At 42.8% G+C, this 23,760-nt stretch overlaps 1 protein-coding gene across 1 annotated transcript; it reads left to right on the plus strand.

The window, feature by feature from the left end:
* The first annotated feature begins 458 nt into the window (after nt 1-458).
* On the plus strand, nt 459-18,970 carry slc47a2.1 (solute carrier family 47 member 2, tandem duplicate 1). Its single transcript, XM_056285241.1, has 16 exons — nt 459-620; nt 2,334-2,435; nt 2,630-2,698; nt 3,029-3,177; nt 4,398-4,440; nt 4,562-4,606; nt 4,888-4,985; nt 5,302-5,399; nt 8,498-8,679; nt 8,882-8,990; nt 9,420-9,495; nt 10,936-11,005; nt 11,118-11,250; nt 11,338-11,432; nt 18,330-18,390; nt 18,708-18,970. Exons 1-16 carry the CDS (start codon nt 459-461, stop codon nt 18,968-18,970), a joined length of 1,755 nt encoding a protein of 584 aa, XP_056141216.1.
* The last annotated feature ends 4,790 nt before the right edge of the window (nt 18,971-23,760 follow it).

The following is a 23,760-nucleotide window of genomic DNA, read 5'->3' on the forward strand; positions in this document are numbered from 1 at the left end:
AGGAAAGTGAATCAGTTCATCTGGGCACAACGTTCAGTGGAACTGATTCACCTTTCTGTGATTTCCTTACCTGGATTACTGAGCGTGCATAAAGACTTGTGAAATAATATTGGAAAAATTATGAGCTTATCGTCTCCTGCACTACGTTGAGTCAGCCAGACCTGAAATAAAACCTTCAGGACCGCTGAACGGTCCCAAGGGGATCTGCCATTAGGAACGCTTTCTGCAGAAGTCCAAAGTTTCCCTGCAGGGGTGTCATGTGGTTTTGGCTCATGGACACACCAGACCAGGGTTTCTTATTAAAAGACTCTCGTGTCAACGCCAGCTCTGACAGACAGGAGGAGGATGGGCTGACATTGACTTTATTTAACACTGGCACTCCCGAGCCTCCTGCTTTCTGAAGGGACTCGCTGGACTGAGTTAAGGCTTCTTCCGTCTCTGTTGGATGTAGTTTTGGTATGGAGGACTCTACAGTGAAAACACAACATAAAAGCGGAGCAAAGGGACTCTCCACAACGGACGGCCATGCTGTTGGTTCGTGGCTGGAGAGCGTCCGGCGAAGGATACCTGCCAGCTACAAGGAGGAGATGCTCAAACTTTTAAAACTTGCAGGGCCAGTGGTAAGACTGATTTTTGATGCACCAAAAAAAAAAAAAACCTAATACATTAATGAAAGTAGGTTTTCTAGAAACGTTATGACTGTTGGAATTATAGTCAGAGTGTCTCTTGGGCTGTTTATTTTGAAAAAAGCCCTGTTGGTTGCTGATAGTGAAACCGTCTTTTTAAAACTTCTTTTAACCAACACTATATAGAATTTTCAAATGCTAACAAATGCTAATGAGTAAATAACTCCATTATGAAACAAGATAATCCACAGTTTGATTGACAGATTGTTTGTTAATCAGAGTGTTGGTTGGTGGTGGGGGCGGGGCCGGGGGGTTTACACCATGTTGGGATGAATAATAATAAATAATAAACACACTGACATTTATTACTGGGGTTTTTAACCAGGCAAATTTTGTTTGAATATTTTCCTTTTTTTATTTTACACCTAGTTTATTATCCCTGCATTATTAATTAATGTCCAAAGTCTCTGAGGTCAGGGTTAAAGATTTATGCTTTTTAGTGCCATAAGTAAATTAAGTCTTGATAGTGTAATTTCTTCATTTATGTCATGAATGTTTGGCAGGTTTGGGTTTTTGTAGAAACATCAGACTGGTTATGTGCTGGTCTGCGATGATTACACTTTTAGACAGATGAAAATGTACAAAAGGAGTTTTATCTAAGAGTATGATCCTCTGAAAAGAAATTTTAAAGATATATAGCCAGAGATATAGATAGATAGATGACATGATGATAGATGTGATAATGAGTTGGGGGCGTCTGGGTAGCATAGTGGTCTATTCTGTTGCCTACCAATATGGCAATCGCCAGTTCGAATCCCCATGTTACCTCCAGCTTGGTCGGGCGTCCCTACAGACACAATTGGCTGTGTCTGCGGGTGGGAAGCTGAATGTGGGTTTGTGTCCTGATCGCTGCACTATCGCCTCTTCTGGTCAGTCGGGGCGCCTGTTCTGGGGGGAATAGCGTGATCCTCCCATGCTCTATATTTCCCTGGCAAAACTCCTCACTGTCAGGGGAAAAGAAGCGGCTGGCGACGCCACATGTGTTTGAGGAGGCATGTGGTAGTCTGCAGCCCTCCCAGATCGACGGAGGGGGTGGAGCAGTGACTGGGACGTCTCGGAAGAGTGGGGTAATTGGCCGGATACAATTTGGGAGAAAATGGGGGGGAAAATCAACAACAACAAAAAATAGTTATGATAATGCACTCTCAATGTGTGTACATGTATGTGATATATATATATACACACACACATAAACACAAACACACATATATATGTATATACATACTATATCTATATACACACATATGTGTGTGTGTGTGTGTGTGTATATATATATGATGATTGCTTATGGCATGAAACAGAGTATAACAAGCAGTTATTTTTGGGTAATTGCTAGCAATACATATTAATTTTGCCTAAAATGTTAGCATGCAAATTGTGTCCACTTTTCACTTTGTTGTGTTTGTTGCTCCATTATAAACTCTGTACTTGGCAGACAAGGATGTCTTTTGACTGGCAAAACTTCTGCAGTGAAAAAGCTATATGAGTTCTTAATGTTGAAAATAAGCCACCTCAAAACCGTTCCTACAGAGTTCAGTAGAGAACAAGGCACCTTATGAAGGTATCGTGGACCTGACCTGGAGGTCATTATGTCTGTTTTGATCTTTAAAAAGTGAAAGGATGATTTTGTTTGTTTCTGTATTTCAGTTAATTTCCCAGTTGATGGTCTTTCTAATTGGCTTTGTGAGCACCGTGTTTTGTGGCCACCTGGGGAAAACGGAGCTAGCCGGGGTGGCGTTAGCCATAGCGGTGAGAAACCCCCCGACTGTCTCCTGATGACCTGTCCACACTGGCCTTCTGCTTCCATGCATCGCAGATATCTTCTAGCTTTTCAACACCTTTGCTCTTCAGTTTCTACCCACTGTTCATTTATCTCTTCATTATATCATCTGTCACTGGTTTTTCTTGTTCACTAATTTTTTTTCATGTTATTTTCCATACAGGTGATAAATGTCACCGGTATTAGTATCGGCTCTGGTTTGGCCTCAGCCTGTGATACTCTCATGTCTCAGGTAAAACCAAAAGATTTATCGATTTAACTCATTTATGAAAGCAAAATGGTTTTAACTGTCAATATTGTGTTCCCTCTGTTGTCCATCTGAAAACATCTGAACAATGCTGTTTGAATTAAGTTAGTTTTGTTGCACCACCATGTAATATGTCCGTTGTCAAAGATGCGAACACATATTTTATTTTTGTACCCTCTGTCTTGTTGTTGCATTTCTCTTTTGTTTCACAGTTTTCGGAGTTTGCCAAAGAATCATTACACCGCTTGTTGTACTTGTACGTGAAGCCTGTGCCGAAAAAGCTGTTGAATCTTGAATCTTACCCCTTACATGTAGACTTATGGGAGCGGTAACCTGAAGCGGGTGGGAGTGATCCTCCAAAGGGGGGTCCTGATCCTGCTCCTGGCCTGTTTCCCCTGCTGGGCCATTCTCATCAACACAGAGCCCATTCTGCTGGCTGTCAGACAGAGCCCAGAGGTCGCCAGGTTAAATCTGCCCACTGCAGGCCCCATTCAGCCGCCATACACCTTCAACATACATCAGCACATCACACCATTAAAGACTCCTACTCGCACAAATCAAATGATAAACATGCTGAGCAACATTGCTGCATTAAAGAATGTAATCCGTATTTTTTAATTATTTAAAATGCCATATTTAATACCTTTTCACACTGGCAAGTTCATAACAACAGCCATTCAATCTACCGACAGTCTGTAACTGCTCCTCTATAAGGAATTTGACATTAGTGGCAGGGTCTACCATTCTCGCCAAGTATTCAAATGTAATGGCAACCGTACAGGAAATGAGCCGAGTCAGCCACAAAAGGAAAAGAAGAAGGAGGAACTTTTGTGACGAAAGCGGAAGAGCAAGGGATGGCTCTAAATTATAAAACTAAATATTATCCAACGTTTAATTATATGTAATTAAATGGTTGATATGACTTTATATGTTGCTCAGTAGTACCCCGCTGGGGTTGTCCGAGTAGCATAGTGGTCTATTCCATTGCCTACCAGCATGGGGATCATCGGTTCAAATGCCCGTGTTACTTCCGGTGTCCTACAGACACAATTGACCGTGTCTGCGGGTGGGGTGGGTTTGTGTCCTTGTCGCCGCACTAGCACCTTCTCTGGTTGGTCGGGGTGACTGTTCAGGGGGGAGGGGGAACTGGGGGCAATAGCATGAGCCTCCCATGTGCTACATCCCCCTGGCGAAACTCCTCACAGTCAGGTGAAAAGAAGCGGCTGGATGCCCGACCAAGCCGGAGGTAACATGGGGATTTGAACCGGCGACCCCCGTGTTGGTAAGCAACGGAATAGACCACCACGCTACCCGGACGCCTCAAAACATTCAAGTCAAGTTATTTGTGCACCACCTGCTGGGAATGTGAATCGGCGGTCCTCATTGGTCACATGGTTTCTGAGACACAAATGTCATCATGCACAGACAAAAAAAAACTATTAGTGGCAGAAAAGGGGCTGGGACAAGGGGAAATCAGCTGTTGGATGGGGGTCTTTAGCACATCAACAAGCAGAACAACACAGATTTTTGTTTCTGCTATAAACCGTCTCCCACATGGAAAAAATACAGAACCAGACACTGATCAAAATTTGCATGTACCTGTTGTCCCCTGATCATATGATCAGTGATTCAAAATCCATGTGGTTAATATAACAACTTGTCTCCATGTTTGCCCGCCATGAAGGCTCGCACAGCTGTACGTGGAGATCTTCATGCCTGCTCTACCGGTGAGTTCTGTTTGTCTATTCTCAACAAACCCAATACACCCATTCCCATCAGCATCATCTAATAATTTGCATTTTACCTATTTATTTATTTTTATTCGCTGTCATATGACCCTTTGTGCAGGCCGCCTTTATATACCAGCTGCAGGGGAAGTATCTTCAGAATCAGGTGAAGTTCAGTGCGACACAGTCGCCATTGCGATACATCAGGATGAGGATTATTGAGATATCTAGATGATATATAGATATAAACATAGATTCATCATCTATTTTAAGACAATATTAATAACAGTAGCTGTTAAACATGGCCTGTGATAAACTGTGACACAAAACTTTGTGGTCCCAAACTGAAAGTGCCAGTTTTGACGGTTGACTGTAGAAAACGACATCCTCTTCAGAAGTTGACTTCTGAGAATGGCACCATTTTTAACAGCTGACCTTTGCCAACAGGGTATCATTTGGCCCCAGGTGATAACCGGAGCGATCGGGAATGTTTTTAACGTGGTGGTGAACTATATCTTCCTCTATTTTCTGGATTTGGGTGTTGCGTAAGTGTACCCACCATGATGACAGATTTTAAGACATAGACTTTTAGTGTTGATACTGTACTTCTTTTACTTTCACATCATCTCATCTATATTTAAGTCCCTGTAATGAAGAATTAGACCCTTTCCATGCAGATTGTATGCCTTTGCCTTTAAATCAGGAACCTCAAATGACATTATCTCGAAAATCTGAATGGAAATATAGTTGAATGGAACCTTGTTTCAAATAAATGAATGAATTTCAATGAATGAATGTCAGTTTTTCCTGTTTTTTGTACATCTTCATTCAACCTTTTTGTGTCTTTTTACCCCACCAAAGTGGATCTGCAGCAGCTAACGCCATCTCACAGTTCTCCCTGGCTGTGTTTCTCTACATTTACATCTGCTGTGCAGGGCTGCACAAGGCTACATGGGCAGGTGAGTTCTTCCTCCGTCTGAGGGGAGTGTGATGACTAGAGATATCAATTTTATCTCAACTCACAATATGAGTTTGATTTTTTACAGTCACACTGAAATTAAAATGCGTGTTTTTTTTGTTACAACAAGATAGATGTGCTCTGTTTAAGGTCTGTCTTGTGTCCTCTTGGAAAAGAAATCTCCAAAAAGGAAGAAATTTGCATTTAATTTTTTTTTTCTCATGAGGGCGCCCCCCTATCATAACTTCTACTGGTAGGCTTGATTTGGTTCTTTATCTATGTAATGGATAGTATAGTCCCAGAAAGATGAATCAGTTCATCCGGACACAACGTTTATTGATTCGTTTCATGACTCATCTAATGCCCTTTTTCCACTGCATGGTACCGGCTTGAGTCAACTCAACTCTACTCGCTTTTTTTTTTGTTTTGTTTTGGCTATCCATTGGGCAAAAGTTTGGGATAGCACCTGATACCAGGTACATTTTTGGTACCACCTCCGTCAAGGTTCCAAGTGAGCTGAGCCGATACTAAAAGGTGACATGAAAATACCACTATAAATAAAATAAAATATATGTATATTTATTTATATTTATTTAAATATAAATAAAAACTTAACAAGGAAACTAGTCAACATGCCCACAAATGACCAGCGGGGCTTTGCCATGAGGGGATACTACCTGCAGTGGAAAACGAAATCCCAAAAAGTAAAGCAAGTAGAGTTGAATAGGGTAGAGTCGAGTTGAGCCAGTACCATGCAGTGGAAAAGGGGCATTAGTGACCTCTTCAGTCACAACTGACTGCAGGTATCCCCACCCTTATAAACACTACAGTGGCATGATGACCGAAACCAACGATGAGTTTCATATGCAAATGTAGGTGTGACCATTAACTAGAGTTACAATGGCCATGTGTACTATTCACAGAGGATTGGGGTATAGTTGCAATCACAGCACTGATGTACTCTTACCCCCTCCCCTCGGTTCAGGGATGGTCATTCCCTCTTCACATAGATGGCCTCTTTGACTCTAGATAGCAGCCAACTGCCAAATTTAATTTCAAGGACATTTGTTTTGTCCAGGTTAGCTCCTAAGAGCAGGTTCAGATAGATAGATACGTAAATAGATACTTTATTGATCCTGAGGAGTCATTACACCTTAAAAGAGTCAGTACAGCTTGTATAATCCAAAACCACACAATATCAAAAATACACACAATAGCGGGAATGTAACGTGAAAACTACAGTGAATATACAAAATACAGGGAGCTAAGCTAAACTGAAGTACTCTGTGCCTATAAAATGAAATAAAATAGAGTTTATATATAAAAGCAGGGTTGCACAAGAGCATTGATGATAAAAATGAAAGTATAGCCAATTTGCAGCAGCATGTTCACGTTATTGCACGGGGTACAGTTAATGACAGTATTAAACAGTTATGGTAAATTGCATGTAATAGAAAGCCGACAGATGTATCATGCACATAATCAAGTAATAAATGTACTGTAGAGGATATATGGGCAGTCCTTAAGTGAAATGATTACAGAATGAGTGACAGTTTGCAGTATTGAATATGAAAACTATAAGCATGACTGTGAACACTGTTGCTTCAGTGTCCACCCAGACGGCTGGGCTCAGTGTGGAGGCAGAATGAGGAGGAGTTGTACAGTTTCATGGCCGCCGGCAGGAAGGCTCACCTGTGTTGTTCTGTGGAGCACCTTCGGGGGATTAGTCTGTTGCAGAAGGTGCTCCTCTGTTTGATCTGTGTGTTGTGGAGGGGTGTGTGTGTGATGCGTTGTTCATGATGGCCAACAGTTTGGTCAGCGTCCTCTTCTCTGAAACTGTCGCCAGAGTCCAGATTCCTCAATGTTCCTGTTCCCAGTCCAGCCTATTGTCCATATTAACTCCCAGGTATATGTAGGAACCACCTCAACATCTTTCCCAAGGATGGATGCAGGTGTTGTAGGGGGCTTACTCCTTCAGAAGTCCACCACTGTCTCCTTTGTCTTGCCTCCTCAGTAGCCTACACCATGACACAGTTGACTGATATTAGCCTCACTTTCCACCATCTTGTCTGTGGAAGCTGATTTGGGCTTTGCATGTTTAGTTTCTTCTATATTGAAGAGTTCCCCAGCATCGAGTCTATGTGATGGCACGCATCGCTGCTCCAGCAGATTGCATGGCGTTACGACAGCAGTGGAAAACCGCATGACTTTCTCATAAATGGTCAAACATGCTAGAAACTTCTCTCACAGTTTCTCAGTATTACAAGCTCCCAACCCGTGTATTTACCTTACATTTTCTATTCCTATAAAAATGTTAAATGTTCCTCTAGATATAATCCAGCCTTGAGTAGAGTAAGTATTTAGTTATCAGTTGCATTTTCTGAGGTCTCCAAACATTGTAAATTTCTGATGCAGCGCTTCCAAGCTAAAGGCACAACAGTTTCTTAATTCTACTTATTAGCTGTAAAAATCAAACTCGTTTTTGGTAGTACATTTCAACAGGTAGTGGCACCATGCCTAAGATGATTGTCATCATTCTTTTTTTTGGGGGGGGGGGGAATTGTACTTGGCCAGTTGCCCTATTTTCTGAGCCATCCCAGTCGCTGCTCCACCCCCTCTGCCGAGTCGGGGAGGGCTGCAGACTACTACATGCCTCCTCCGATTCATGTGGAGTCCCCAGCTGCTTCTTTTCACCTACCTGATGGTGAGGAGTTTCACCAGGGGGATGTAGCGCGTGGGAGGATCACACTATTCCCCCCAGTTCCCCCTCCCCCCCGAAGAGGTGCCCCAACCGACCAGAGGAGGCGCTAGTGCAGTGACCAGGGCACACACCCACATCCGGCTTCCCACCCGCAGACACGGCCAATTGTGTCTGTAGGGACGCCCAGCCAAGCCGGAGGTAACTCGGGGATTTGAACCGGTGATCCCCGTGTTGTTAGGCAACGGAATAGACCGCTATGCTACCCAGACGCCCCCGATTGTCACCATTCTGCCATTTATTTATATGTCACAGCAATATGTCCAGTTACTCTTAGTACGTGTCAGGAGGATGTAACATGGTAAATACATTTGTATGACCTTTGAACCTGTCACCCCTAGGTTGGTCATGTGACTGTCTACAGGAGTGGGGTCCTTTCATCCAGCTGGCTATTCCCAGCATGCTGATGTTTTGTCTGGAATGGTGGCTGTACGAGATTGGAGGATTCCTGGCTGGTGTAATTAGTGAGGTTGAGTTGGGAGCTCAGTCCATTGTTTACGAGCTGGCCACTATTGCCTATATGGTAACTCCATTATGGTTTACTTCTCCATTTTTTTTCATGAATTTGTTTGTTGTGGCCTGGTGAGGATCATTCCATTGAAATACTGACTTGATGAGAGGCGTTGTCAGATCATGACAAATAAAAATGGACCTTTGAGTATTCTTCTGTATTTGAAGATTTGCTGCAGATAACATTTCCTGTTTTGTCTCATCCAATCTGACAGTTCCCAATGGGATTCTCTGTTGCCGTCAGCGTGCGGGTTGGGAACGCTCTTGGTGCCGGGAACACGGAGCAAGCCAAGCTGTCCAGCAAGGTCTCCCTCGTCTCTGCATGTATGAAGCAATGCACACATGTAGCCCACCTGACATCCACATCATAGTGCCTAGCAGCAAGGGCTGCTGTGTCAAATTTTGCCAATGAGATGAGTTTTTTCCTTCCACTGTCGTGATTTTCTTAGTTTTGATGTACAAATTTCAAATATTTTACATCTCTCTTGTCACTTAGCCCAATTTATACACGTATACCTTTTTTAAGTTGTGTTTCTACATAGTTCAGTTTCACTAATACATTACATTACAGTCATTTAGCCAACGCGTTTATCCAAAGCGACTTACAATAAGTGCATCATTTAACGTAGGAAATCAGGAGATTACTAGTCATCAGAGGTCATAAGTGCATCTAAACAAGCATCTAAGAGCAAAACCAGTGCTAAAGTGCTAAAACCAGTGCTAATACAAACGTGTTTGTCATATCTCATCCAGTTATAGTCTCGTGCTTTGTTGGAGCTTTTCTCGGAGTGACTCGAGATGTGATTGGGTACATTTTCACCACAGACGAGTGAGTACAATTTTGGACATACAGCTAACTTTACTATTTATTCACTTTGAATATTAGAAAAATAAAGGGGCCCCCGCGTAGCGTAGTGGTCTATTCCGTTGCCTACCAACACGGGGATCACCGGTTCAAATCCCCGAGTTACCTCTGGCTTGGTCGGGCGTCCCTACAGACACAGTTGGTCGTGTCTGCGGGTGGGAAGCCGGATGTGGGTATGTGTCCTGGTTGCTGCACTTGTGCCTTCTCTGGTCTGTCGGGGCGCCTGTTCAGTGGGGAGGGGGAACTGAGGGGAATAGTGTGATCCTCCCACACACTACGTCCCCCTGGTGAAATTCCACACTGTCAGGTGAAAAGAAGCAGCTGGCGACTCCACATGTATCAGAGGAGGCATGTAGTAGTCTGCAGCCCCCCCCCCCCCCTGAATCGGCAGAAGGGGTAGAGCAGCAACCGGGACGGTTCAGATAATAGGCTAATTGGCTAAGTCCAACTTGGGACAAAAAGGGGGGGAAACTCAATAAATAAACAAATAAATAAAAAAAAAGACAAAAAACCATCTTACATGTTATTTTGATGCCTTGTAATAGAAATCTCTGACAGACTTGCAGGGCACAGAAAGCCAGTCACGCTTTTGCAGTGCTGTCAGAGAATTCATCATGTATCCAGAAAACAGTTAACTTTGGCATCCGTTTAGTGTAGCAGTCTATTCCATTGCCTACCAACATGGGGATCACTGGTTCGAATCCCCGTGTTACCTCCAGCTTGGTTGTGCGTCCCTACAGACACAATTGACCATGTCTGTGGGTGGGAAGCCAGGTGTGGGTATGTGTCCTGGTCGCTGCACTAGCACCTCCTCTGGTCAGTCGGGGCACCTGTTCAGGGGGGAGGGGGAACTAGGGGGAATAGCGTGATCCTCCCATGTGCTAAGTCCCCCTGGTGAAACTCCTCACGTTCAGGTGAAAAGAAGCAGCTGGCGACTCCACATGTATCGGAGGAGGCATGTGGTAGTCTGCAGCCCTCCCCAGATTGGCAGAAGGGGTGGAGCAGCGACTGGGAAGGCGCGGAAGAGTGGGATAATTAGCCGGATACAACTGGGGAGAAAAAGGGGGGAAAAAAGAAAACAATTAACTTTGACAGTGACATGGAAGTGAGCCTGTCCTCTCACTTTTTACACTTTACCTGAAAGCTAGAAGACTTAGCGAAGCTCACTAGCTAATAAAACAGCTTGGCTAGGATTCCCACACTGTTGTTTCTACAACATGTTTTCCACTCATGGCATCATGACCGATTCCACTTACCTGCATCAGTTTTTGATGTAGCTCTGGTGTCCATTTTAGACATTACACTCAAAACCCCTTCAAACTATCATTTAACCTGCATTTATATATCTCTTTATCTATTACATTTCTATTTCTGACATATAATCTTTATTTGAATGTCTTTCAGAGAAATTGTTCAGAGGGTATCTGATGTAATGGTGATGTATGGCTTCATACATCTTGCTGATGCCACAGCGGTGAGGGCCTATGCTGAACCTTACGGCAGTACTGAGCAAAGCGAAACAAACTTGCAATGGTGTACACAAAACCTACAGCAGTGTAATATGCTCTTGTGTTGAATATGTACAGGGTGTGACGGGCGGCATTGTCAGGGGAGCTGGGAAGCAGACGACTGGCGCTCTGTGTAACTTGGTGGGCTTTTACTTCATTGGTTTCCCCATTGGAGCATCCCTTATGTTTACTGCAAAACTGGGCATTGTAGGTGAGGACACATACCTGTATTTATGTGGCGACTATGGGATAAGTTGTGAACTACAGCCAATGACTCTCCGTTCCATCTCTGTTGTAGGGCTGTGGTCAGGGCTCTTCATCTGCGTCATTATACAGTCCGTATTCTTTATCGTTTACCTGTGTAAGCTAAACTGGAAGAAAGCCACTGAAGAGGTGAGTACCTGGGATGTTGTGGATGGACACTGGACACATGGACACATAATGGTGTGTTATTACAATGTGGCTCATTTTTGGAGAAAACCTCACATGCACAATATAGTTTCTGCAAAACTTGCAGAGCATTTTGAAGTGGTCTGGTAGTCACTGAAGCTGCAGGTATGCATAGTGCAAGGCTCGATTGTGGAAATATTTTCATCAGATATGCAAGTGCACTTTTTTCCCCCTTTTTCTAATGAGGATATTGTCATTTGGTGTAAGAATTACGGCCAATGCTAAAAAAAAAGCACCCTCCCAATTAGCTTACCTTGTAACTTGCCGGGTTGACACACACTTGGTGAGCACATGAAGCAAAAGGAAGCTAACAGCAACTATGTTGACTTCAAGGTTTAATAAATGAAGACCATAAAAACCTTATTTTGTGAATTTAGGACCATTTTATTGCAGAAATACATTTTGTCAACATCAGCAATAGCTTCTTCGGTTCTTTGAGTAGCAATGCCAAGGCTTTACCGATGCACACGCCATTATGCTAATGAGAAGACCTGCTCTTATTTTCTCCATTTCAAGCACTATTTTAGAGTGAAATATTATTTTTCTTATTTCTGTCATGTATAGTGCCATGAGAAAGTATTTTCACCATTCCTGATTTCCTCTATTTTTGCATAAATTTTGCTCTGAATGGTTTCACAGCTTCATACAAAATGTGATATAAGACCAGGAGAACCCGAAAAAACACAAAATTCAGTTTTTAAATGATAATTTTATTGAAGGGAAAAAGTTATGTCACACCAACTGACCCGGTGTGAAAAAGTAATTGTCCCCTTAGTTACTCAATCAACTAATTAAACAAATTTAATTGATTTAATTGAATTCAATCAGAGCAGACACACCCAGGCTTGATTACTGCCTGCCCTGTTGAATCTAAACATGACTTATATAGAACCTCACCATCAATGTTAAGTATGCCAAAAGGTCTCAACAAGGAGCACACTATGCTGCCATCAAAGGAAATTCCAGAAGAGATGAGAAAAAAAGTTGTTGAGCTGTATGTCTGAAAAGGGTTACAAAGCCATTTCTAAGGCTCTTAGACTCCATCGAACCACAGCAAGAGCCATTCTCTCAAAATGGTGAAAACTTCAAACAGTGGTGAATCTTTCCAGAGTGGCCGGCAGATCAAAATTCCTCCAAAGGCGCAGCGGCAACTCATCCAGAAAGTCACAAAAAAACAGGACAACATCTAAAGAACTGCAGGACTCTAGCCTCCGCTAAGGTCATCGTTCATGATTTGACAATAAGAAAGAGATTGGGCAAAAATTGAATTTGTGGGAGAGTTGCAAGGCACAAACCACTGCTAACTAAGACAAACATTAGTGCTTGTCTCACATTTGCAAAAAAAAAAGAAAAACATATTGATGACTGCCAAGCCTTTTCGGATACTGTTCTGTGGACAGGCGAGTCAAAAGTGGAACTTTTTGGAAGACACAGGTCCCATAATGTCTGGTGTAAAGCAAATTCAGCATTTCACAATAAGAACATCATGCCAACAGTCAAACATGGTAATGGTAGTGTGATGGTGTGGGGATGTGCTTCTGCCTCGGGGCCTAGAAGACTTGCCATCATTGAAGGAACCATGATTTCTGGTCTTTAGCAGAAACTTCTGAAGAAGAATGTCCGGCCGGTCTGTGATCTGAAGCGTAGTTGGGTTATGCAGCAGGATTATGCTCTAAAACACAAGAGTAAGTCCTCCTCAGAATGGTCAAAAGAAACAAAATGAAGGTTTTGGAGTGGCCAAGTCAAAGTCCTGACTTGAACCCCATCGAGATACTGTGGCAGGACGTTAAAACAAGCACTTCATGCTTGAAAACCCTCCAATGTTGCTGAATTACAGCAATTCTGCAAAGAAGAGTGGGCCAACATTCCGCCACAGGATTGTGAAAGACTGCCCTCCAATTATAGTAAATGTTTGGTTGCAGTTGTCAAATATGCAGATCATAAATCAGATTTCCATACCGGATTGGTTGAGGCCTGAGTTACCAATGACCGCCATCGGTACTGTTGGCCAGCAGGGTGCTGATGGAAACTATGCTACTGTTGGGCGAAGGAGAAGGAGAGGGGGAAGGCATGTCCAGAGGCAGTGGGAGAGGAGGAAGGGTAAGAGTGTGGCGGTGAGAGTCAGAACTTTGAATGTTGGCACTATGACTGGTAAAGGGAGAGAGGTGGCTGATATGATGGAGAGAAGGAAGGTAGATATACTGTGTGTGCAAGAGACCAGGTGGAAGGGGAGTAAGGCTAGGAGCATAGGAGGTGGGTTCAAACTCTTCTACCATGGCATAGATGGGAGGAAAAATGGGGTAGGTGTAATTCTGAAGGAAGAGTATGTCAAGAGTGTGCTGGAGGTGAAGAGAGTGTCAGACAGAGTGATGAGTATGAAGCTGGAAATCGAAGGTGTATTGATGAATGTTTTCAGCGCATACGCTCTGCAAGTTGGGTGTGAGATGGAAGAGAAAGAAGAATTCTGGACTGAGTTGGACAACGTGGTGGAGAGGGTACCCAAGGAGGAGAGAGTGGTGATTGGAGCGGACTTCAATGGACATGTTGGTGAAGGGAACAGAGGTGATGAGGAGGTGATGGGTAGGTATGGTGTCAAGGGAGGAATGTGGAAGGACAGATGCTGGATTTTGCAAAAAGGATGGAAATGGCTGTGGTGAATCCAAAGGAGTTGAATCAAGTGCGACTGGACTTGGTATATATACCAAGTCCAGTCGCACTTGATTCAACTCCTTTGGATAACCATGACATGAATGAATGAGAACATTCACAGACATGCTGTGGTGAATATATATTTCAAGAAGAGGGAGGAACACAGGGTGACGTACAAGAGTAGAGGAAAGTGCACACAGGTGGGCCACATCTTATGCAGGAGGCGTAACCTAAAAGGGATTGGAGATGGCAAGGTAGTGACAGGGGAGAACGTAGCTAGGCAGCATCAAATGGTGGTCTGTAGGATGACTTTGGAGACCAAGAAGAGGAAGAGCGTGAAGGCAGAGCCAAGGATCAAATGATGGAAATTGAAGAAGGAAGACTGTTGTGTGGAGTTCAGGGAGGAGTTAAGACAGGTGCTGGGTGGTAGTGAAGAGTTGCCAGATGGCTGGGCAACTACTGCCGAAATAGTGAGGGAGACTGCTAGGAAGGTACTTGTTTGTCATCTGGACGGAGGAAGGAAGACAAGGAGACTTGATGGTGTAATGAGGAAGTACGGCAAAGTATACAGAGGAAGAGGTTGGCAAAGAAGAAGTCAGAAAGATGAAGAAAATAGACAGGAGTACATGGAGATGTGGCGTAAAGTGAAGAGAGAGGTGGTGAAGGCAAAGGAAAAGAAGTATGGTGAGTTGTATGAGAGGCTGGACTTTAAGGAAGGAGAAAAGGCTAGACAGGTTACCGAATGGCTAGACAGAGGGACCAAGCTGGGAAGGATGTGCAGCAGGTTAGGGCGATCAAGGATTGAGATGGAAGTTTGTCTGTGAATGTCCCCATTCATCCAGGTCATGGTTATCCAAAGGAGTTGAATCAAGTGCAACTGGACTTGGTATATATCCGTGAAGACGTTTCGCCTCTCATCCAAGAGGCTTCCTCAGTTCGTGCCTTTCTGACAGTGAATCAAGAAGTGTGTTGAATTAGCAAGGAGGAAGTGAGGGCAGCTACGAAGAGGACGAAGAGTGGAAAGGGGTTGGTACAAATGACATACCTGTGGAGGCATGGAGATGTTTAGGAGAGATGGCAGTGGAGTTTTTAACTAGATTGTTTAACACAATCTTGGAAAGCGGGAGGATGCCTGAGGAGTGGAGAAGAAGCATACTGGTACCGATTTTCAAGAATAAAGGTGATGTGCAGAACTGTAACAACTACAGAGGTGTAAAGTTAATCAGCCACAGCGTGAAGATATGGGAAAGAGTAGTGGAAGCTAGGTTAAGAGGAGAGGTGATGATAAGCCAGCAGCAGTATGGTTTCATGCCACAAAAGAGCACCACAGATGTGATGTTTGCTTTGAGAATGTTGATGGAGAAGTATAGAGAAGGCCAGAAGGAGTTTCATTGTGTCTTTGTGGATTTAAAGAAAGCATATGACGGAGAGAGAGGAAGTGTGGCATTGTATGAGGAAGTCGGGAGTGGCAGAGAAGTATGTAGGAGTGGTGCAGGATATGTATGAGGGAAGTGTGACAGTGGTGAGGTGTGCGGTTGGAATGACAGAAGGGTTCAAGGTGGAGGTGGGATTACATCAAGGATCAGCTCTGAGCCTTTTCTTATTTGCAATGATGATGGACAGGTCAACGGATGAGGTCAGGCAGGAGTTTCTGTGGACTATAATGGTCACGGAGGGTGCAGGTTGAGGAGAGACTAGAGAGGTGGAGGTATACACTGGAGAGAAGAGGAATGAAAGTCAGTAGAAGCAAGACGGAATACCTATGTGTGAACGAGAGGGAGGACAGTGAAATGGTTGGCCTGTCATAGTCTAGAGCCTTCAATCATTCTGCACCCCGCCTATGGAACTGTCTCCCACAAGGTATTTGCAATATTGACTCTCTTTCAACCTTCAAATCCCATCTCAAAACGCACCTTTTCAAACTGGCATATTCAGTCTGATCCACACTTCATTGAGGTTCGTGCAGAGGGTGCTTTTATACTTATCTGTTGTATTAACTTTTTATTGTCTACCCTGCTTTTTTTTTTTTTTTAATTTTATGGTGTCTGATACAGTGCTGCTTGTTTTTAACTGTGTTCTGTAAGGTGTCCTTGAGTGCTCTCAATGGTGCCCACAAATAAAATGTATTATTATTATCATTATTATTTCTTATTATTATTATGGTGAGGATGCAAGGAGTTGAGGTGGTGAAGGCATATGAGTTTAAATACTTGGGGTCAACTGTTAAAAGTAACGGGGAGTGCAGAAGAGAGGTGAAGAAGAGCGCGCAGGCAATGTGGAGTGGGTGGAGAAGAGTGCCAGGAGTGATTTGTGACAGAAGGGTACCAGCAAGAGTTAAAGGGAAGGTTTACAAGATGGTAGTGAGACCAGCTATGTTATATGGTTTAGAGATGGTGGCACTGAGGAAAAAGGACAGGATTAGGAATGAGTATATTAGAGGGATGGCTCAGTTTGGACGGTTTGGAGACAAAGCAAGAGAGGCAAGATTGAGATGGTTTGGACATGTGCAGAGGAGAGATGCTGGGTATATTGGGAGAAGAATGCTGAATATGGAGCTACCAGGGAAGAGGCTAAGAGGAAGGCCAAAGAGGTTGTTTATGGATGTGGTGAGAGAGGACATGCAGGTGGCTGGTGTGACAGAGGACGATGCAGAGGACAGGAAGAAATGGAAACCGATGATCCGCTGTGGCGACCCCTAATGGGAGCAGCCGAAAGTAGTAGTAGTAGTAGTAGTAGAAACGGACTGCTTGTATGAAGGAAGGGCAAAGAGGAGGTTTATGGATGTGGTGAGGGAGGACATGCAGGTGGCTGGCATGACAGAGGAAGATGCAGAGGACAGGAAGCGATGGAAATGGATGATCCGCTGTGGTGACCCCTAATGGGAGCAGATGGAAGTAGTGGTAGTTTGGTTGCACTTGTTGCTGCTAAAGGTTGACAACCAGTTATTAAGTTCTCAGGAGGTAATTACTTTTTTACATGGCTGATATTGGTGTTGGATAACTTTTTTCCTTCAATAAATGAAATGATCATTTGAACACTGTATTTTGTGTTTACTCTGGTTCTCCTTGTCTTATATTAAATTTTGTATGAAGATTAGGAACAATTCAGTGTGACAAATATGCAAAAACAGAGGAAATCAGGAACGGGCCAAATACTTGCTCATGGCACTGTATTTGGAGTTAGAACAAACTACAAATAGCTGTTGTTAAAGTAGCAGTAGACAACTTTTTTGCTTTAATTTATCATTATGAAGCAAATGTTGATTGCACAGCGTAATGGCTCTATAATAATGACACCGGTGTTTAGATTGGTTCCCTATAAGCCTTGCCTTTATTATGCAATTCTGTCTGCCACTGGGTACGAGCTCGCAGGAAAATAAAGGCTCGATTTGTGGCACAAAGGAAGCGCATCAGCCATTGCACAACCAAAATAGGAAGAGGGTAGCCCTTTTGTTTTTCCCAGTAGCTATCGGTAGCTATCCCCAGTAGCGGAAATGGAACAACCGAAATGACAGTGGAAACTCTACCCGGCAAGAGAAAAATAACCCAGAGGAGGCAAAGAAGGCTAAGAGGGAGAGCGATAGAAACAGGTAAAACAAACGTTGAACCTCAGACGGGCATTCACTCGATGGACAGAGCTCCGGTGTTGTATTGAACTCTGTTTCCCCGTCGAGATCTGTTTCCCCCTAGCCAGACGAAAGCGTTCACATGGAAACAGGTTAACTATCGGTTACAGTTATGTTAAGGTAAGCAGTAGGTTAAGCTTAGGATTAGGTTGAGGTTAGGTTAAGTTTATCAAGCATCCTGGTGTTGTATCGAACTCTGGCTAGGGGGAACAGATCTCAACAGGGAAATGGAGTTCAATACAACACCCGGGACTTGAGAGGGTTCCAAACCGATATTCGGTTGACATTCTTTCTACTGGATCAGTAAGTAAGACAACCTGCCTACTTATTAATACTGCCGGATGTTTTACTCTGCATTTATCAAAGCACTGAGATCATGGTTTCTGGTTCAAATTAGGATTCTTACAGTTGTTTCTTGCTTTGGACAGTAGCCAGGCTGCTAATCAACTGAAAGCGATCCTGTTGTCTGCAACAGCAGCCCACTGTACTACCTCTTGGCAACACTAGCGAGCAAGAGTTAAAAAATTGTCTACAGCCGCTTTAATGTCTTATTATTATCTTATTAGGCACTGTCTAGGGCAGGAGTACAGGTGACGGGCAAAGAGATGTTAAAGATGGAAAATGAGGGTAAAAAAATCTCTTCTTTTGCTCTTTACCCATTGGTGTCCAGTCATGTGCTACGGCGGTCCTTGTGTATGCAGGTTTTCATTCCAACCCAACATGAGATCAGCTACAGCTAATTTCACTAATTAATGCACCTTCAACTAGGAGTACTAATCAGTGAAACCAGATGATGTTGTCGTCAGTTGAAGTAAAAATCTGAATACTCATGGTCCTCCAGGGCACATGATTAGACACCCCTACATCGCTATATAAATGTCTAATACAGGGACCTGCAGTTTTCCAAAGTTAACAGTGTGAACTTTATTTCTGTCCCTCATCAGAGCGCTCCATGGCAGCATTAGACTCCACTCCCAAACAGACCCTGGTAAAGACCACAGCGTCTTCTTTCCAGAGTGTCGAGGAGGGGACCACAGATCCTGGAGGGCTCAGATCTGGCCAGGACAGAACAGCCACCCCGACCATGGGAGGCGTCCTGTCGGTCAGACAGCTGGTGTTACGACGTGGTCTGGCTGTGTTTTTAATGCTCTTCATACTTGGTGCAGGAATCTTCACCCATGAGCTGCTCGTCAGACTGCTCAGATAAGTGACCTGGTTGTTGATTGCTGGTGGTGTTAGAGCTTAGCATTGTGTAGTTTGCATTAATTTACAGTTCACTGGCACTGCTCTCCAATGTGTTCCGCTGTCAGATTACGATTTCACCCTAAATCACAATTATATCACCCTAAATCACAATTTAGGCCTAGAGGGCTTTACCATAACACTTAGAGCCAGTAAGTCAATTCAGATGAGGAAAATGTCCAAAGAAAAAAACTTGGTCCGAAAAAAAGGAGAGAGAAACCTGAGGAAGAGCAACAGAGGAGGGATCCCTCTTCCCGTACAGATGGACATGCGATAGGTGTTGGTTGAGTGGGCAGAATAGAGAAACATTAACACATTTACAATATACCTTCAATTCAGCAAAAAATAGATTAAACACAGCCAATGAGTATACCCATACCCCTTTTGCACCAACAAGGGGCCGGTGAACCAGTCTGTATTTCCACTGGTTTGAGAAGCAAATGGTTATCTAACCTGATGTGGGCAAGAAATGTGTAGCAAGAAGTGATTACTTTTGGTATTGATTTCAGTCTCTCTTTTTTTTTTCTTTAGTCGAACCTCAGCCCCTCCTCTTCTATTCATCTTGGTTCTCCCCCGTACAAAAAGGCATTGTAGCATTACTGTAACCGGCACAAGCCTAGGTCCCGTATTGGTGGAAAATTGGTATTGCACTCAGTGTACTCCATTGGAGCACAGTGCCAGTGAACTGTAAATTAATGTAAATTGCACAAAGCCAGGCTCTAAGATTCACCCTTCCTAACTACACTATATCCTCATGCACTGCAGTGAAGTGTCCAGAGTAGTGCAGCAACATGCTAAGTGTGCATGGAATGATTGTGGAGGCATGCAGTCATTACCAAGATTATGCAGACATTCTTCTGTTTTGTGACATTATGGCTGTGTGCTGTAACAGCTGTAACAGGATCAAATGACCACGATGTTAGTCACATACAGGTTTAGTCTGATGGTGAGCAGATCATACATAACAAGTGAAAAATTAGGTCTGTGGACTTTCTGTTTGCATGCGAAGAGCATTTAAAGATTTCAAAAATATATGATTCTATCAAGGATCTTGGCTTTCTATTAAGTCTCCTTCATATGTTTTTAGACTAACTGGCAGACCAGCCAGACCTCTGTTATGCTAAAGCTCCGCTGAGCGTCTGAGCCGGAAGAGTGTCATTTTTCTCTGATTAATCAGTTAAAAATGGGACAAGATAGAAAATGTATCCTAATTATCCAAGCATGTGTTAGGAAAACAGTAATCATCTTACCACATGCTTTATATCATCACCTGCAGCATGGAGCACTAAAGTGTGAATGAGTGTCAGTTGGCTTTTCCACAAGAACGGTTTGTTATGTGAAGGAGATGACATTAGAAGGGATTATAGATTTGTAAAGGCATGCACTCTTTCTCATGTCATCTTTATCTATAGACTTTCACCTTCCATCCCTCCCCCTTCTTCTTTTTCTGGTATGTTCCTTTTTTCTCAGGGGTCTCCACGGTAGATTTTTTCCCTCCATAGCTTTCTGTCTGATGCATCCCTGACCTACAGTCCAAACCACCTCATGTCCTCATCTATCTGGTCTCGCCATCTTTTCCTTGGTTTTCCTCTTTTTCTTTTGCCAGGTATTTCCATATCCAATACTTTTTCCCATATAGTCTGTGTCTCCTCTCTGTACATGTCCAAACCATCTCAATATAGTCTCTCTCAAATTCTCAACCATTCCTCTGGTCTTGAACGTTGCTCTCACTTCTTCATTTCTCTTCCTGCTTTTTCTAGTCACTCCCAAGGACCAATGCAGCACAAGCATCTCTACTACCTGAAATGTAGATTCTAGCCACTCTGTTGTTTTCACTGCATCCATACCATGCATTACAGGCCTGACTATTGCTTTGTATACCTTGTCCTTTACCCTCCATGGCATTCTTTTGACACAAAGTACTCCAGGTACCTTTCTCCATGACTTCCACCCAGATTGTGTCCTTTTCTTGACTTCCTTCTCACCACCGCCTTCTGTCTTGTCAATCCTAAGTACTTGAATTTGTTAACTTCTCGAAAATCTTTTCTTCCTGCGGTCAATCCTGGATTTTCTACTTGCTTATTTATTCACAGGTACTCGGTCTGTGTTCTGCTGATCTTTAGTCCTCTGATCTCTAGCGCTGATTCTGATTCTCTCAAAGTTTCCAGATCTCTCTCCAACCTTTCCTTGTCTGCCAGTATGATGTTGACGTCATCAGCAAACATCATGCTCCATGGTGGCTCTTTCTTAAGAGATTCTGTGAGGTTGTCCATCCTTATCACAAACAAGAAAAGGCTTAATGCCGATCCTTGACGCAGTCCTACCTTTACGTCAAACTCGCTTGTTGTTCCCACTGTACAGCGAACTAGTGTTACAGTCCCTCTACATATCCTGAATTATGCTGATGTAATTTTCTGCCACTCCCTTTGCCCTCAGGTAATACCACAACTCCTCTCTCAGTACTCCATCATATGCCTTCTGCAAATCAATAGATATGCAGTGCAATTCTTTCTGTCCTTCAATGTGTTTTTCAGCTAAGATCCTGAGCACAAATATTGCATCTGTGGTACTTCTTCCAGGCATGAATCCAAATTGTTCTTTCCCTATAGTCACTTCTTTCCTAAGTCTCACTTCAGTTACTCTCTCCCATGACTTCGTTGTATGTACCATTAATTTTATCCCTCTGTAGTTGTTGCAACTTTGAGCATCACCCTTATTCTTTTAAATTGGTACCAATATGCTCTTTCTCCATTCATCTGGCATTTTCCCAGTCTGTGTTATGTTGTTGAAGAGTCTAGTCAAGAACTCTATGCCAGTACCACCTATGTATTTCCAGACTTTTTCTGGGATATTGTCCGGTCCCAAAGCTTTTCCATTTTTCATCATTGCAACGCTTTTATCACGTCGTCCCTTGTAATCTCTCCCATGTCCTCTTCATTCCTTGGTGGTTCATCTGTCCTCCTTTCTCTGTTAGTCTCTTCATTCATCAGGTGAATGGAATAATACCTCCATCTCTGTAAAGTCAAGTCAATTCTATTTGTATAGCCCATTATCATAATTTATTTATTACAAATTTCCCATTACATCTTTTTCCTCTTTCTTTTTGACACCGAGTAGATAGTTGGGTTGTACGTAGCATTGAGATCTGTTTATTCTTGGTACATGACATTAGGATGTGTTTTTCTTTTTTTCTTTCTCTCATGTGTTTTTTATGAGTTTTTTTCCCTTTTTTCTCATATTGTTCACAGTAGTTGAGTTTATGTTGTGCAGCACAACTTGCATTGAATGTGAACTATACAGTACAGTGGGAATTGAGTTTGAAATGTATAGTAGCTCAATTAATTTAAGAGTAGGTGAGAAGGGGTAGGAAAAAAAATAAGTGTATTCTTCCTCCTACTCCTTTTCAAACATGTAACAAATAATCTCATGAATACCGAGATTTGTTCACTGGGTTTGATGTGTGGATTTGTTGATCACTTCAGATTATTGGCAATGGCTTATCTGTATGTTATATCCTGCTTATTTACATGTTCAAAATAAATCATCATCATCACGAATTACAAATTTTCCTTAGGGAGCTTTACAGCAATACAACATCCTGTCCTTAGACCCTCGCATTGGATAAGGAACAACTCCCTAAAAAAACCTTTAACGTGGAGAAAAAATAGGAAGATACTGAAAGCAAAGGTTCACATACTTTTGCCACTCACAGATATGTAATATTGGATAATTTTCCTCAATAAATGAATGACCAAGTATAATATTTTTGTCTCATTTGTTTAATTGGGTTCTGTTTACCTACTTTTCGGACTTGTGTGAAAATTTGATGTTTTAGGTCATTTATGCAGAAATATAGAAAATTCTAAAGGGTTCACAAACTTCCAAGCACCACTGTACTTGGGGTGTAAATAAAAAATTCAATTCAATTTATTAAAATGCAGCTTCCCCTGCTGTAGACCTAGCACGAGGGATGGTTAAAAGACCACTGCCATTGGACCTGAGAGTTCTTGCTGGTTTGTAAGTAATTCGCTTGTCTTTTATACAGTGTGGTGCAAGGCCGTTTAGCGCTTTGTATACAATTAAAATAATTTTAAAATCTATTCTAGTTTTGATGGGGAGCCAATGCAGAGAATTAAGAACAGGTGTAACATGTTCATACTTTTTAGTTCCGGTGAGAACATGTGCTGCTGCATTTTGAATTAACTGTATGTAGTTGGCGCACAACTGATTTTGGGAGGCTGGTGAATAGTCCATTACAGTAGTCTAGTCTACTTGTTATAAAAGCATGGATTAATTTCTCTCAGTCTGATTTTGATAGAAAGCCCCTTGGTTTTGAAATGTTTTTTTAAGATGGTAGAAGGCTGAACTTGTGAGATGGTTGATGTGGCTCTTAAAATTCAGATCACTGTCAATGATTACACTGAGATTTCTAGCTTCACTTTTGCACTCAAAAGACAGAGAGCTGAGATGAGCTGCAATTCTCTGTCTCTGAATCGTTGCACCAAAAATGAGTATTTCTGTCTTGTCTTTGTTCAATTGTAAAACGTTCTCTGACATCCATAGATTAATATCATCAATACACTGAATTAGGGAATGTATGGGATCTAGGTCATCAGGAGATAGGGATATGTAGAGTTGTGAATCATCTGCATAATTATGGTAATTCACTTAGTGTTTCTGTATAACATGTGCGAGTGGGAGCATATAAAGATTGAGCAGCAATGGTCCAAGAATCGAACCTTGGGGTACCCCCAC

Source organism: Lampris incognitus, chromosome 8 (genome assembly GCF_029633865.1).
Source record: "Lampris incognitus isolate fLamInc1 chromosome 8, fLamInc1.hap2, whole genome shotgun sequence".
Lineage (NCBI taxonomy): Eukaryota > Metazoa > Chordata > Actinopteri > Lampriformes > Lampridae > Lampris > Lampris incognitus.